This window comes from Nansenia antarctica, assembly GCF_963989245.1.
Source record: "Nansenia antarctica genome assembly, chromosome: 1".
Lineage (NCBI taxonomy): Eukaryota > Metazoa > Chordata > Actinopteri > Argentiniformes > Microstomatidae > Nansenia > Nansenia antarctica.
This window is the reverse complement of record NC_137674.1, coordinates 38425651-38442709: the sequence shown is the minus strand read 5'-3', so window position 1 is coordinate 38442709 and position 17059 is coordinate 38425651. Positions and strand designations below refer to the sequence as shown.

The 17059-nt window shown below is 45.2% G+C and overlaps 2 protein-coding genes across 2 annotated transcripts in view; one reads left to right on the top strand and one right to left on the bottom strand.

Moving 5' to 3' along the window:
- Positions 1 to 5729, top strand: part of LOC308149731 (helicase-like transcription factor) — a gene marked incomplete at its 5' end in the record, with an annotated part of 34627 nt that extends 28898 nt beyond the window's left edge. Inside the window, 8 exons of the mRNA XM_080522628.1 lie at positions 77 to 256; positions 416 to 531; positions 672 to 853; positions 1074 to 1193; positions 3425 to 3537; positions 4185 to 4365; positions 5096 to 5176; positions 5498 to 5729. Of these exons, the coding sequence (XP_080378754.1) occupies positions 77 to 256; positions 416 to 531; positions 672 to 853; positions 1074 to 1193; positions 3425 to 3537; positions 4185 to 4365; positions 5096 to 5176; positions 5498 to 5644 (1120 nt within the window). The 3' untranslated portion in view covers positions 5645 to 5729. The remainder of the gene's footprint in view (positions 1 to 76; positions 257 to 415; positions 532 to 671; positions 854 to 1073; positions 1194 to 3424; positions 3538 to 4184; positions 4366 to 5095; positions 5177 to 5497) is intronic.
- Positions 5730 to 5858: 129 nt separating this feature from the next.
- Positions 5859 to 11248, bottom strand: LOC308159242 (glycogenin-1-like). The gene is made up of 7 exons (XM_080532986.1): positions 11153 to 11248; positions 10366 to 10501; positions 10115 to 10289; positions 9788 to 9950; positions 8892 to 9018; positions 8302 to 8521; positions 5859 to 8206 (listed from the first exon to the last, which is right to left on the bottom strand). Exons 1-7 carry the CDS (start codon positions 11157 to 11159, stop codon positions 8033 to 8035), a joined length of 1002 nt encoding a protein of 333 aa, XP_080389112.1. The 5' UTR covers positions 11160 to 11248; the 3' UTR covers positions 5859 to 8032.
- Between the last annotated feature and the right edge of the window lie 5811 nt (positions 11249 to 17059).

Below are 17059 nucleotides of genomic sequence, written 5' to 3'. Positions count from 1 at the left end.
CATACCATTATGGAATGAAAATAGCCACACACAGACATGTACATTGGGTCTGTAAATATTTGCTGTGTGTGTGTAGGAACCTGCAGGCCTTGATTAAATGTGTGACGCTGCGGCGTACCAAGGCCAGCAAAGTGGGTGGGCGCCCCCTGGTGTCTCTCCCAGAGAAGACTGTGTGTGTCCAACATGTGACGCTCACAGACACAGAGAGAGAGGAATATGAGCTTGCCCGCACGGAGGGACGGACCACCATCAGCAGGTACTTAGCCGCAAGTGGGTGTGGGGGTGTGTGTGAGGGATTTGTGCAGCTGAGTAACTGTGTGTCTACATTTTTTTCTTTTTCTTATATACGTACTGTATGTTCTTGTTCACTGAGTTTTCCATGTAGAGTTGTTTCACAGTGGGTGTGTGTACCTAGGTATGTAGCAGAGGGGAGTGTTCTCAGGAATTACGCTGATGTCTTAGCCATATTGGTGAGGCTCCGGCAGTTCTGCTGCCACCGTGACCTGCTGGGCAAGATCACCATAGACTTAGGTAACACACATACACACATATACCATGACTAGAACATTCTAATTTATTTTCGTATTGGAATGGAATGTTGTCTCTGAACGTTTGGTGCCCTACATTAAGATTCTCTCTCTGACATCCTCCCCCTCTCCCTCTCCCTGCAGGTGAGCCTGCGACTCCAGCTGAGTTGAGGGAGCGTCTGATGGAGAAGCTGAGGCTGGTGTTGGCCAGTGGCTCTGACGAGGAGTGTTCTGTCTGTCTGGACTCTGTCCGCCTGCCCGTCATCACACACTGCGCCCACGTATACTGTCGACCCTGCATCGCTCAGGTCCTCAGGAGCGAACAGGTACGCTGCCTGCCTGTTCTGGACAATAAGGGTTGTGACTGTGAAATGAATTGCGTCTTGAAACACACAACTCTCTTTCTCCATTTGTCCCACTCTCTCCCTTTCCCCTCCCCCCCATATATCGGTCTCCCTCTCTTTTCCCCCTCTTTCTCTCTTCCCCTCAATCCCCTTCTCTGTTTCTCTCACTCTTTCTCCCCCCACCCCTCCCCTGGCTCTCTAGGAACAGGCACGTTGTCCTCTGTGTCGGGGTCAGATTAAGGCCAGTGAACTGGTGGAGTTCCCACAGGAGGTAGAGGAGGAGGAGAACATACACTCACAGACTGGGAGGACCAGCTCAAAGGTAACACACACACACACACACACACACACACACACTTTAAAGGCACAGTCCACTTAATGTATGTAAACTTCTGGTCCACTGGAATTGTGATACAGTGAATTATAAGTGAAATAATCTGTCTGTAAACAATTGTTGGAAAAATTACTTGCAAAAAGTAGAAGTCCTAACCGACTTGCCAAAACTATAGTTTGTTAACATGAAATCTGTGGAGTGGTTAAATAATGAGTTCTAATGACTCAAGCTGTCAACTTCAAGTTCTGGCGCAACCTGGTGGGATGGACTTGACGTACTTCAACGTGCGATGCAGATGCAAAGCTCTACTCGTGTTGCTAGCGAAGTTTCCCACAGAAGTGGGGAAAAAAACGTCAGATTAGATATATAAACGGGTTATTTTGATAAACTGGACACATTTTGTAAATATATATGGTTACTTTCTCGCCTGAAAACTTAATAAAATGACATATTAACACTTGTAGAGCCAAATTACAGATTGTAGCCAATGGCGGCCAAAATTGAGGATTTTACATCTGAGGCGAGAGCTCTGGGCAAGAAACTACTTCCGGTTTACTTCCAGTTGTTTTAACGGATCCAACGCAACGCAAAAGCTGACATTTTTTGACTGATTAGCGCACCCTGACGGTCAAGAAACGCAATGCAGAGCAAGGCAACTGATCAACGCAACTGCCCCATTGAGATGAATGACTTCCGGTGCAACGCAATGGCCTGGTGTGCACGCAGCTTTACACTTTCGACTTCAACTGTAACTGCCGTACTTGCCATACATGTTTTTAGTGATGCTCCGATCTGATCGGCGCCGATCGGTATCGGCCGATATGGCCTTGATCGGTTTTGATCGGAGTTCTCAAAACGGCCGATCAAACATGACCGATCAGTTTACAAAATGGCGTCGCCAGTCTGGAAATATTACACAGTGTCGGAAAGAGACAACAAATATGCCGTTTGTAATGTCTGCTCAAAAGAAATACCTTGCGGAGGAACGCACGCAAGGTCTTTCAATACCACGAATATCATACGGCATTTGCTGCGTTCGTCGATTCGCTCAGAGAGCGCCGAAGCGCACACTGGGCTCGACGTCATAAAGGGACCGAGTGCTTTGATTGGACGAGAGGCGTTCCACGAGTGCTGGTCAGAGTTCCAGCGCGACTTCACGAGCGTAGTGTAGGTAGTGTTCACCGACGTCATGTGACCCCGCGAGCAGGAAGTCACTTGGCCCATAGCAACAACAACTATTAGCGCGTGAGTTTTAGGTCTTCCTCTGTGCACCTTGCACAAGTGTAGATAGCGAGCGACTTTTCAGCAGCAGGACATATTTTAGATGATAAGAGGAACAGGCTGAGTGCCAAAAACGCTGAGATGCTTGTATTTCTCAAGGCCAATCTGCCAGTGATGCTGCTTAATCAGAAGTAAGGTTTGAGTCTGAAATCTCCTTAGGTGCAATGTTTTGTTTTTTTGTTTTATTGATTATTGCTGACTTGCTGTCTTATCTCCTCCTAAATATGACTTGAAACTGACTGACTTGAAACAGTATTTTATATTTGGCTATAGCCTGTTTATGTTGCAGTTTAGTTTGGGTATGTTTATTGTTCCTCAGGAAAGCTACAGTTACAGTATAAGCTCCAAGTTCTCTAAGAGCCCCTAGTTCCTCTCATTCGAGTGGAATGTTGCACATTTGATGTGACAGTGTACATTTTATTTATTATGATTTTTATTTTCACATTTTATTTGTTTTTCCTGAAGTAAGCTACAGGTGGTTGTGAATTCAATAAAACAGATGGTCGTCAATTCATGATACTTTCTCATCTCCTAATTTCATTTAAATACTTAATATACAATGTCAATGGTGTTAAGAATAATTTAAAACATAAATACCGGTAATGCTACACAATAAATAGAATGCTTCAATTGCCATTTTCGACGCTGTGATCGGTGATCGGTGATATCGGATCGGCAGATCACTGATTCCAGTGATCGGTGATCGGTGATCGGCACCAAAAACCCTGATCGGAGCATCTCTACATGTTTTGCACTACATCACTATTTGCTTCTGGTTAGATGCTAAACTGCATTTTGTTGTCTGGTACTTGTACTCAGCAATGGCAAAATGTAATCTAATCTAGTGCATAACCCAGACCCGTTTTTGTCATCTAACTGTGTGTGTGTGTGTGTGTGTGTGTGTGTGTGTGTGTGCGCGTGTGTGTGTGTGTGTGCAGGTTGAGGCTCTGATGGAGAATCTGCTCAGGTTGCGTAGTGAGGACAGCAGCATTAAGAGTCTTGTGGTCTCTCAGTTCACACGCTTCCTCACTCTGCTGGAGGCCCCACTCAGGTAACACACACTCTGCTGATCCGGTTTGAGCCAGATGTTGTTGGTGTCGGAACTGTATTCACTGGTCCTCTGTGGCTCAGTTGGTAGAGCATGGCACTAACAACGCTTAGGTTGTCGGTTTCCCGCTGAGACCATAATATGGTACATATTATGTACTGAAAGATGTACAGTATGCACTCACTGTAAGTTGCTTTGGATAAAAGTGTCAGCTAAATGTCATATGCTGTATATTCATAGCTAGGGATGTAACGAGGCATCGTGTGACTATTCAAATTGGTGAGATGAAGAATTAATTGCGATACTCTTTTTAAACAGCAGAGGGTGTAATCTACTTTTTACCTCGCTTTTTGTTATATAAAGAAAAGGAAATAATGCATTTGTTGCATAGTTTGTGTTTTGCAGATATACCCTACCTCATAAATAAAAAGGGATTCTTTAAGGAAAACTGTATTTTGTAGTTTCTGTCATTTTTCAGTCATAATTTGTCTGCATTCTCATTTTGTAAAAAAAAAAGGGGGAAAAAAGGATCGTATTGAATCGTGAGTTGAGTGTATCGTTACATCCCTATTCATAGCTATTTTTCTTTTATTGTTACATCTGTATTCAGTTTCTTTCGCTCTCTCTCTTTCCATCCATCTCTCCTGTAGGGAGGCAGGTTTTATCTTTGTGCGTCTGGACGGCACCATGACTCAGAAGAGGCGGACCCAGGTCATCCAGGAGTTCCAGAGCCCCGCTCCTGACGGCCCCACGATCATGCTGCTGTCACTCAAAGCTGGCGGGGTGGGACTCAACCTGACAGCCGCCTCCCGTGTTTTCCTCATGGATCCAGTGAGTGTCAGCTGTGGCCTGCCTGTGACAGATACACACATATGTGACAGGAGCTGGTACTTTTTTGTGTTTTTTGTGTTTTGGTCATTTTTCAGTTTTTTTTTACAGATTTATAAAAATAGTTGAAAATATGCTTATTTGAATATTCGTACACCTCAAACCAAATAGCGGAGGAAATCACCCTGAACCAAAACAAACAGACTGTGCTCCATCGCGCAGCTAACAACAAAGAACATTGCTATGTAACTTATTTAACATAAGCATATTTAGCACATCACAACATGCTGATTGAACATGGACTACACATAAACTAGATGATCACACAGTCCTTGCTTTTGAACAGTCCTAAAACGTAAACAAAACATGTATCACCAACACTCACCAAGTACAAAGCAGGGGGGTATTCCATCAAAGTCGCTAAAGGAAAATCCAGGCTTACTCTTGCGAGACCAGAATAAGCCTGTTTTTTTCCTTTAGAGTCGTTGATGGAATACCCCCCAGAACGGAAGACGATACTGTGAATCAAAAACAAGCGGAGTTCGCTGACAAATAAGTATTTTGTGATCCTAAAACTGTTTGTTATATTGAGTGAGCTCTTCAATACTTAAACTTTCATAATATGAAGGGGAAAAAAAATAAGCTTTTTTTTTTTTTTTACATCATTTCCGCAACTATGGCATTATGGACCACACGCACACACTGTACATTAACCCCACACTGTGTTCCCCAGGCGTGGAACCCTGCAGCAGAGGACCAGTGTGTGGATCGCTGTCACCGCCTGGGCCAGAAGAGAGACGTCTTCATCACCAAGGTCAGGAGTCAGACAGGCTGAGGGTTATTGGTTATGCAGTCGGGTAATTTACTGCTGCCCTGACATCACATGATATCATTCCACTCACTCTGCCATTAGGTCAGTCTATCTGTGTGTTACTGTATGTGACAGCATCTGGTGAAAGTGGGAACAAGTCGGCAACTGACCAAAATGTTCAGATGTTCATTGATTTTCACGTTGAATTTTATTTACATTTGTCGGAATAAAAGTAATTCATAAAGTAGAACATTGAGGATTCAGCAGACATTCTGTGTGCCTGTTAAGATCTGTGTGTGTGTGTGTGTGTGTGTGTGTGTGTAGTTCATCGTGAAGGACTCTGTGGAGGAGAACATGGTGAAGATTCAGAGGCAGAAGCAGGATCTGGTGGACAAGGCTTTCGGCTCCAAGAACCCCACCGACAAGAAGGCGTCACGCATTCATGAAATAAAAGCCCTCATGGAGCTGTAGACGTCCCTACGTATGGGAACCGTGTAAAGAAATTGTTTAAGTTTAGTTTTGATACTGTTTTTTGTGGAATGTTCTCTCAGCACATGTCCATCGTTCCATTCCCACTCACCACACTGCCCTTGGTTAACTTGTCTTTTTTGGGATTGATGTGTGGTTGGTTTCATGTATGTGGGAATAAATGTTTTAAGTGACAAACCAGAATGAATAAGTGGTTTATTTTAAACACAGGATAAGTCATGCAAATTACGTTCACAACTTACATCTGGAAGGAGAACATAGGAAAAGTATTGTTATACAGCAGTAGTAGTAGGGCACACTTAGTTTTTTGGTTACTGAAACCATTAGAACTCAATTCTACTTAAACAAACGAAACAGAGGCACAGAACTGAGTTGAAACAGAAGGCTTCACTTCACCAGTCCTCTCAGGTCTTATAAAGGGACGGAGGTTATCGATAAGGTCACAACTACAAATAGGTGTAAGGCATGCAGGGATGGAAGTTAAGCTAGCCTGTTAGCCCACAGGTTAGTATTTGTCAGATCTGGCTAGTGAACAACTATCCCAGCAAACCAATTAAAATGTTTGTCTTCTCATTGCAAAAGAATAGCTAGGTCATAACCCAACAGTCACAGTTTTATGTAGCTGTATATGGGAAATAATAATTGTGTAGATGCACAATTGAATTGAAATATTGTACATGTATTCACTTCAAAAACTTTAGCTTTAGCATGGTTTAGACTGTGGGCTAATAGAACATCAGCCAGGCCAGTAGAAATTGCGGCTAGCCAGTCGCCAAAATCCTTAAGTTCCATTCCTGGGGAGACCCCTCCACACTGAGGCTGAGGTGTGTCATCATGAGGAAGAAAGTTGGTGTGTTCCAATTCCCTCACTCACTCACTAAGACCTCACTGTTTCCACCTTGTGGGTTTACAAGCATTGAATTAGTCATCCCAGGGCACGCCGCACACAAGTGTGATACAGAGGCTAGGTAAATAAAAACTGGCAAACAGTTCTGCCTAGCCCTCTGTTAGGCTAATCGGAGTTCCCTTTATCTTGAATACACCCTAACCCCTCAGAGCTAAGGGGAAGTCGACAGGAGCAGAGTGACTGAGTTAGAGGTTTGGAACACCGAGGGCACAGTGGGAGGCTGGTGGGATTGGCAGCAGCAGGTAAAGTTATCCTAAGGCCAAATCTCAAAAAGTCTTTCCTTGCTTCCTCGCCTCCTTCTCAAAACGGTCTGAAGCCGCCCCGCCCCCCAGGAGTTTGTCTTCCAATAGGTGTAGAGAGGACACAAGGAATCAAGGACAAACTTTTCAGATTCAACCTTTAAGGTGATTGGCATCAGTAAGTGAGGTGAGGTTTTTGTAAACTGAACATCGGTAAGGCAGTTGGTCACACTACAGAGAGGAAGTGATGAAACAGGACAGGACGTGGCGAAAACAAACTCAAGGGCTGAGACTGGATTTCTACCATGGGTTTCACTTACGAAACCTTCCTCCTTTTTAACAAGCAAAATCACAGAACTTAACATGCATGAGTAAACAGAGACGGGGAGAACACTGGGCTTTACATTATGACTTATTACACAGCTCATCACATTTTTGTGTGACAGGTTAAGTTAGTTAAATACTTTAAATTAACAGACACAGTTCCTTCCTCCCCTCTAAGAGTACAACTACCCTATGTTTGCCACTATTAGGCTTTGTGGAGTGAGTTAGAGCTGGAGTGAGACTAACACTGAAGTCACAGTGAGTTGGTGTCAGTAGGTAGGAGTTCTGCACTGAGTGGGTGAGTGAGCTGCATAGCTGCATTAGACTGGACTACACACTGGAGGAACTAGAGGAACTAGTCAGTCTAGAACAGAAACAAACTCTTTTCCCCCTCGTTCCTTTGTAAGGACTGGACAAGTCTATGCTCGTGGTGGACAGATGCTAACCAAAGCTCATTAGAAGGCTGGTCGGAGAGCCCGAACTATTTCTGTCACACCTTTCTGATTTCATCAGATCTGCAAACACGGCAGAGATAAGGGGAGAAGGATAAGAGTTGTTTCTGGACCAAGGTCATTCGCACACACCCACAAGACAAAAAAAAAGACTTTTTTTGACCAGCATCACATTGACAGCCCAACTAGGTCAAAACCATAACCCAATTTTAACCTCTTCAGAAATTCAACATGGCTTTGCTGGTCAGTTTGCTGGTTTCCCACCCCCCCAACAGAAACAGACTCCAACAGGAAACAGAGAGTGAGGCCCAGGATGCACTTTGGCGTTTTAATTCGTCATTCTCCACCACGAGCTCTTCCGATTGGTCGAGTGGCAGTTTGAGCCATCTCTGGCCTGTGATTGGTGGCCCCCTCTGTCCGCCCATCGCCCCCCCCCACCCCACGGCCCCTACTTGAGGAAGGAGTCGAGTTTGCTTTGGATGTGGTCGAAAGAGTCGTCGCCCATGTAATCGGCCTGACCCGCTTCCCATCGCTGCTTCCTCTCCTCAGACGAGACCTGGGGGGCTGCGGGAGGGGGGGGCGCCTGGTGGATATCACGCACACCGTGACCACAGATCTCACTCTATTGGAGAGGAGAGAGGAAAAACACAGAGGATTAGACAGAATAACTCCAGAGTGGACACACGGACAAACTCTCACTCTCTCTCCCTTTCTTACCTCAATGATGACGCCGGAGTGAAAGGGAGTGTCTCCGTAGGCCTGTCGTAGTGACGGGAAGACAGTGGAGAAGACTTCCCACCACCGGACCAGGTAGTCAGGGTGCAGCTGGTTAGAGGGCAGAGAATGACCTTTGACCTGGCCACTCTGGGGGTCGTACGAGTAGTTCCATGGCTTCTCTTTCCCCAAGAAATGCACCACCTTGGCTTCATGCCCGTACCTACACACACAAACAGTTGTCAGTCTGTATGTGTGTGGTACAACCGAGTGCAACACTGAGATAGTGTATAGAGCAGAGCGTAAATAAGGTATCAGTATAGCTGTTCTATTTTGGGGCTGGTGGGGTCAGTGTGCGCGTGTGTGTTTGTTCAGTGTCCGCAGCCCAAGTCTGGGCCAGTAACTCAACACCACACACACACACACACACACACTTTCAACTGACCTTGGCTCATCTTTCTCTCTAGACACAAACACTCTCTTTCGCTCTCTAAACCCTTCATCCAAAAAAACAACAACACCTTCTTACATCTAAGGGCAGGAAGCCAGGCTAAAATAAGGTGTCTGAAATAAAACTGTGTGTGTGTACTGACTGTTTGAAGGCCGGTAGATAGGAGTAGATAGCGATGCTGCTGAGATTGTAGATGAAGGGGAGGTGCTTAGAGATGTCTGCAGTGGCCCAGGTATTGAAGAAACTGTTGAGAACACCCTGGTCTCCACCTGAGGATGGACGGACACACACACTAGGTCAGTCAAAGCAGAATGTGGGTTCATATATTAGCAACAGAATGTGTCTGAAGCCTACATTATCTGACCTTTCCCCTTGCCGGAGTGCACACACACATGTATGCACACACGCACTCAGGCCTCTCTTTGATATATAAATAGGGACCACAGGACTGTATTGACAGAAGAACTAGGAAAGGAAATTGCATAACTGGCGCAGCGTATGGCGCAACCACTCAGTCTACGGGGACACGTGTGTACACACACACACGAGAAGTCTCGGTGTGAAACACACACGGTAGTCTCTGGGATTAACAACACTGAAAGAAGCACACAAAGGGCAGGGGTGAGCTTTGAGCTGAAACACAGGGCAGGACAGACTGGGCAGGGCAGGTCAGCGTTTGGTCCAGTGTTTACTCTGGCTAGAGGGTGGGGGGACCGTTGGTGACTGACACCTTCACAGGAGGGCAGAGTCTGAAGTGATGCAACCGGTTATCTACTCCCCTTACTGCCCTCCAACCAGACCCCCCCCCTACCACTGAGGGAGACGAGGAGCAGGAGGGTGGGGGAGACGAGGAGAGGAAGGTATAGGAGAGGAGGGAAGGACAGAGATCAAGGAGAGGAAGACATCAGAACAGAGAGACTGTGTGCACAAGAAACTCGGTGAAGGCTGTGGAGAGAGAGAGAGAGAGGACTGGAGAGAGAGAGAGAGGACTGGAGAGAGAGAGAGAGGACTGAGGAGTGACAGAGAGGACTGTCTCACCGTCAAAGCTGCCATCCTCAGTGCAGAGTTTAAGCAGCTTTTGGTGCGTCTCATTGGAGGGTTTAAACACAAACACTCCTGAGTTGAAGCAGTCCGGCCAACCAGGGTCTGGCGCCGCCGATAGCTCCTCCCTCTCAAACAGCTCATCTATGTTCGCCAATACCTGTACACACACACACAAATATATAGGTTAACACATACTTGACACATAGGACAGCATTGAACACAGAACAAAGGAATACACTTGATGTAGTATGTACTCACCAGTGTGTGTGTGTGTGTGTGTGTGTGTGTGTGTGTGTGTGTGTGTGTGTGGTTTGTACTCACCAGTGTATCAGCGTCCATGAATACACACTTGCTGTATTGTGTGAGTGTCCAGCAGTGCAGCTTGGTGAAGGTCACTCCCAGGTCAGGCCGCTTCATCAGAGACAAATGAGCCACGTCGCCAGAGTCCAGAATATCCACCACACACACCTTGTCATAGATAGACCGCAAAACATCCCTGCCAAACACATAGACGCAGTGTGTATCCTGCCCAAGAGTGTGTGAGTATGCAGGTTTGAGAGTGTGTGTATTACCTGCAGGGCTCTGCTACTTGCGGTCCAATCAGAGCCACCAGGTTCTTTGTGGTCTTATGGTTGCGTAGCGACTTGCCTAGAACCATCGCTCCTTTAGCATAGTTGTCGTTTGTGGCCAGCGTCACAAATGCCTGGTCTGGTCAGTCAGAGAGAAACACACACAATTTACATGCCAATCTAAATTACACTAAAACATTTCACCAGCAGTCAAGAGGTATCCCTCCATGTAGATATGTACTTTCAGAAAAGTTCTACCCTGCCTCTGCCCTTAGCCCACCACCATGTCAAGGGTGCTGCCTTCTGTAGTGTAGGCCTATTATAGGTGTCAGAGCTGATGGACTTTGGTGGGCATGTCAATGGAGTTCTCCATGGGCACGGTGACTCTGCGTTTCCTGTGCTGAGCATGTCTCGTTTTTCATTTTAATACCAGATCAAGAAGGCTATTTGTGATCTCCGGGGTTCCTAGAATATAAAAATAATCCACGCGGGCCCAAGCGCAAGGCCACTGTTGCGCACGTACGCACTGAACCTGCCTGCTGCAGCAGCTTTCGCCATCAACACAACAAGCACACGATGTCCCCTTTAGACTTTACCGACATTTCAGACGCTTATTCAATATGACCTTATACAGCTTATAAATTACTTAAATCAAAATGGAAGGATTCACAGAATGGACGGTGGACAAATGCAACACGATAATATAAACTGCGTTAATCAGAATATTGCCGAAGCGGAGGCTGGGTTCCCTGGTGTTTCATATGCATTAACCGACAGTGCGATGTCTTACCCGCCATGGTCCGTGTTCAGTGCACCCGACGTTGAGGAGCTCTGGAGTTAGCTGGACTAGTTAACGGTACAAGCAGGCAGGCGAGGGGGATCAGCTGCGAACAGTCAGAGGAATCAAGTCAGTGTGCCCTATATTCCGGGTCATGTGACCAATGACAGCACACACGCCCCCTCAGAGCTCTCTCTCTCTCCTCTCTCTTTCTCTCTCTCAATTCAATTGGCTTTCATTTTAAAGGGCTTTATTGGTATGGGAAACATACGTTTACATTGCCAAAGCAAGTGTGAAAAAAAAGAATGGCATGTACGACTAGAATAAAGAAATGATTATACAGAGCTGTGTATATATACAGTACAGGCCAAAAGTTTGGACACACCTTCTCATTCAATGTGTTTCCTTTATTTTCATGACTATTTACATTGTAGATTCTCACTGAAGGCATCAAAACTATGAATGAACACATGTGGAAAGATGTACACACTTTATTTTATAAGATAAAAAGTGTGAGTTGCAGTTTAAAAAATGTAAATACGAATAAATTAGAACTGTGTAAACATTATGAACAGAGATCAGTATGGTGCAATTAGAGCAGATACTTGTGTATGTGTATCTGGTGTCTTTGTACAGTTGGCATGTACTGTAGTTAACAAGTGCAGCTCTGTTTCCATCTAATTGTACGTGCAGTGCACAGTCTATCTTGTCTGTCTTGGGAGCCAGGTTTGCCTGTGGCGGCGTCTCTCGAATGGCGAGGCTGTGCTCACTGAGTCTGTACATAGTCAAGGATTTCCTTAGTTTTGGATCAGTCACAGTACTCAGGTATTCTGCCACTGTGTATTTTCTGTTTAGGGCCAAATTGCATTCCAATTTGCTCTGCATGCGTTATTTTGTGTTTTTCGTTGGATATGGAAAATGGATTTGCAGAACTCTCCATGTTGTAGAGTCTCACTTTGGTGTTTGTCACTTTTTGTAAAGTCTTGATTGGCAAGTGGACCCCAGACTGTGCAAGAGGGAAATGGGTTCTATAATGGAATTGGAATGTCTTGGAACTTGATGTTCCTTTTGATGGCGTAAAAAGCCCTTCTTGCCTTGTCTCTCAGGCCACAGCTTTGTTGAAGTTACCCGTGGTGCTGATGTTTAGGGTTAGGGTTATGTTTAGGCCAAGGTAAGTTGAGTTTTGTGTATAGTAGGGCAATTGTATCTAGAAAGATACTGTTTGTCTCGCTCTCTTGCTCTCTCTCACACATGCACGCGCACACACACACACACACACACACACACACACACACACACACACACACACACACACACAGACGCACATGCATGCACCAACCCACACGCATGTACACACGCACATATGCACATTAATACACACACACACACACACACACACACACACACACACACACACACACACACACACACAATTGGTTCCACACGGTCAATGCACAATTTAGAAACCACAGATGAAGCCACATGAGGAGATGTGGGGGAAAAAAACACAGAAAATACAGAACTTATTCGGATCAGAGAGAGATTCTGCGACATTGTGCAATAACACTATGTGCAATATGACAACCCTAGGGTACATAAGGTTGCAGAGAATAGGAAATGTTAGAATAGGTATAGCATAGCATAGAGTACAGCAATAGGTTAGAATAGGTATAGCATAGCATAGAGTACAGCACAGTGTTTTATTTGTACAGTATAGCATAGTGGATAGTGTACATAGCCTTTATTTGTGTAAACCAGCTCCTTTCCCTTCTTGTTTTTTGTTGTTGTTTTTGCTTTCCTAGCACCAGGGGAGCCCCCCCTCCCAAATTTCGTTGTTTGGTACCTGTACTTTAGCAATGATAATAAAGACCATTCATTCATTCATATATCCTATTGCTCACTCATACTGTAGCCGATGCCTCACTGCCTGCCACACCATTACGATCCTGCAGCTCTTCCTAGTGGCGAAGAGCTGCACTTTAAAATGAGAGAGGAGCGAGGGAACTGCTGCTCTGGACACCTGTCAAATAGCGTGCATGGAAATGTAACTCTATAGGATGGGGACGCACAGACAATTATGAATTTATACTACTTATCTCTCATAATCCATTTATTATACCAGTAACAATCAAACATCATTACTTTCTTATTGTGGAGAGTGGACTGGAGACCTTCAAATAATCTCACAATACAATTATGAATAATTGAATCGAAGTTTTTTCTTCAACAAAGCAATACAACCCTGACTATTTAAATTTGTTCTCAAAATCACAGAGAAATCAATGTATTCTAATTATTTTTGAATTTTGAATTTAGATTTTTTTTTTTTGCGTAAGAAACAAAAAGGATCACACATGATGCAAGCATCACTATCAGATCAGAACCATGGGCCCCAGTCGCCCATCCCTGCCTTGATATCCGCTGATTGGCTAGAGCTCAATCTACTGCTACCCCCGGGCGCAGATGGTGATATGTTCCTAATGAGAGGTCATGTTCATCAACTAATTCCATCATAATTCGTGATGCAGGTTGCTCTCTGTCTTTTTTTGTGTGTATGTGTGTGAGAGAAACGAACCTGACCTAAGAAACGAACCTGATCTGTCACATCGTCAACATGTCATTCAAAGTTACATGTTGACGATGTGACGTCATGTGCCGTGCCGCTACAATTTTTACTTTTTGATTATATAATTAGAATCCTCTTATGGAAATTGTTAAAACATATGTTTATATGCATTCTGGTTATTAAGTATTGTAAGTATTGTGATTCGGCAACTTTTGCAACACAAGGTGGTCTCTCACTCTCTCTCTCTTTTTTTTCTTTCTCCCTCCCTCCGCCCTCAGCCACCCCCCTTGTTTCCCTCTTTCTCAATCACACTTCAATCTCTCTTGGCATTAATGGTGCAATTATGGTGATTATACTACTATCATAAAGGACTGATTGTTTGACGATAAGGATATGATATGTCAACTATTCAATATCAGATAACTACCCTAGGTCAATATCAGTTTGTGTGTGCGTGCGTGTGTGTGTGTGTGTGTGTGTGTGTGCGTGTGTGTGTGTGTGTGTGTGTGTGTGTGTGTGTGTGTGTGTGTGCGTGTGCGTGCGTGCGTGCGTGCGTGTGCGTGCGTGCGTGCGTGCGTGCGTGTGTGTGTGTGTGAATAATGTAGGAGGCTTATGAGAATAGCCTCTAGCCAAGGTGTAGTCTGTGAAGTTAACCACTGTTTCAAGCACAGTGTTGGAGCGAAGCCCCTGGTTGTTGGAGTGAGGACTGAGGCGAGAGCACTGATCTCAGAGCTGTGGTTAGACGAGAGGGTAACCAGAGAACCCCTGAGGCCCGGGGAGTGAAACTGGGCTGATCGGGTGTCCGAGAGAACAGCCCTGAAGGTGTGTGTGTATCTATCTAGAGACATAGAGGTGTGTGTGTGTATCAAGAGAGGGTACATAGAGGTCTGCATGAAGGTGTGTGTGTGTGTGTGTGTATGTTTAGAGGCAGCATATAGATAGAGAGTGTGAATCTTGTGTCTGGGTTTGTGTGGGTTTGTTTTGGAGAGTGGGCGAGGCAACAGGTAAAGGGGGAAAGGTGAGGGGGTAAAGGAGAAGATAAAGAGGAGGAGAAGGAAAAGAGAAGAAGGAGGTGATCTACTAGGTGCTTTCCCTCCTATATCCAGCCTTCCCAACCACCTGGCCGCTGCCCAGTGCTGGTCCTAAACTTCTCAGCCTGCCCGTAAGCTCCTTTTTAAAAATGTATATGTTTTTAGGGCATTTTATTTTGCTTTATTGGGATAGAGACAATAGAGATTGACAGGAAGGATGGGTGAGAGATAGGGCGGATGACATGCAGGATATGTCGATGGCCGTAATCAAACCAAGGACCTTGCGATGATCTGCACGAGTGCAACACCACTGACTGTTCTACTAGTTGACTGTTCTATTTGTTCTACTGTATAGCTGTTCTACTGTTTGACTGTTCTACTGTATAGCTGTTCTACTGTTTGACTGTTCTACTGTAGTAGCCAAGAGTGTGTTACTTTTGACCCTTATGTACAACGGTTGACCAGGAACAGAAGAGGGATAACTGTTTTCTTCAATTATGTATGACATTTTGGAAGAGAAAGCAAGGAAGAGATGGGAAGAGGGAGAGGTGAAATGTTTTTGATAAGCTGAAAGAATGTTGCTTTACTGTAATAGTGCAGTAAAGTGTTGCTGCTGCTGCTGCTGCTTCTGCAGTAAAGTGGTTCAGTTGCAGTAAAGTGGGGCTATTTTTTTAAGTGTTGGTGTTGCTTCTCAGCCTCAGGTTTCAGAGTATTGTCCGGCAGCCTGGGGTGGGGTGTAGGGATACACAGTCCTCATGTTTTAACCATGTATGTGTGTATGTGTGTATGTGTGTGCGTGTGCGTGTGTGTATGTGTGTATGTGTGTGCGTGTGCGTGTGTGTCTGCCTGTGTGTGTGTGTGTGTCTGTGTGTGTGTGTATGTGTGTGTGTGTGTATGTGTGTATGTGTGTGTGTGTATGTGTGTGTGTGTGTGTGTGTGTATGTGTGTGTGTGTGTGTGTGTATTCCTGTGCATATGTGTGTGTGTACATGCATGTGGGTTGGTGCATGCATGTGTGTGCGTGTACGTGTGTGTGTGTGGATGTGTGTGTGTGTGTGTATTCATGTGCATATGTGTGTGTGTACATGCGTGTGGGTTGATGCATGTGTGTGCGTGTACGTGTGTGTGTGTGTGTGTGTGGATGTGTGTGTGTGAGAGAAAACAGATGACACAGCTGAAGAGTTAAATGTTAACTCTCAGACAGAGGGCCGCCCCGCCTTTCTAAAGCTTCATCGGGGCAAAGGTCTGCCTTATCCTGAGAGAGAAGTGACTCCCGAGAGAGACCTCTCAAGCCCTGTGTGACCCTTCCTGTATATCTCCTCCACCTAGCCTGAGGACCTGCAGACACAGTGACCGGCACACAGACAGAGACGCTCAACCCTAGACAGGACAGGAACAACACTAGCCCCCCGTACACCGCTGCATATGAAGGTAATTGTCTGCTGTGTGGGCTATGCTTGTTTGTACTGTTGTTACAAATTGTTGTTCCTGGGGCATGCTCCACCGTTACATATTTAAATGAGGGATGTTCTGTGGTGTGAAGTGCACCTGTGCGGGGTGTGTGGAGGGTGTGTGTGGTAAGTCGAATGTGTGGTTGGTGCAGTTAATTGTGTCCTCAGAGCTCTAGGGGCTGTAAGAGTATCTGTGTGTGTATGTGTGTGTGTGTGTGTGTGTGTGTGTGTGTGTGTGTGTGTGTGTGTGGGTGTGTGTGTGAGTGTGTGTGTGTGTCTCAGGGCCGCTGTTTTGCCATTTGGGTACCTTATGCGTAATTGCTTTACAGTGCCAGCTCAGAGAAAATTATTTTTCTACGTGAGGGTCCATGAGTGCAATAGGGCTCTTAAAGCCACAAGGAACAAAGGCCACTTGGAGGCCATTCTAGCCCATAACTCCCAAACTTCCTTATTGTTGGTCTTATCTTCACTATTATCACTGTGACCTCTTCTTACAATGCCTTTAACTCTCTAGGCTATATTGCACGATGCGCATTTGAATGAATGAATGAATGAATGAATGAATGAATGAATGGTCTTTATTGTCATTGATATAGTACAGGTACCATACAACGAAATTTGCAATATAAGCTGAACTGAAGCATCCATCGTCATACACAAAGATCCCACAGAGAACCAGGGGAGGCTGGCAGAGGTTGAAATCACGATGCATGGAACAGAATGAGGAACGAGCCTGTCCTCCGATTTCTACTTCCCCCCAGCCTCCATTGCAGTATATGTACCAGAATCAATCACCCTGTGTCAGGTGCTGTTATGGCTTACAGTGATGTTCAGCTTGACTGCTCTCATACTGTTACCTCTGTTGTCTTGGT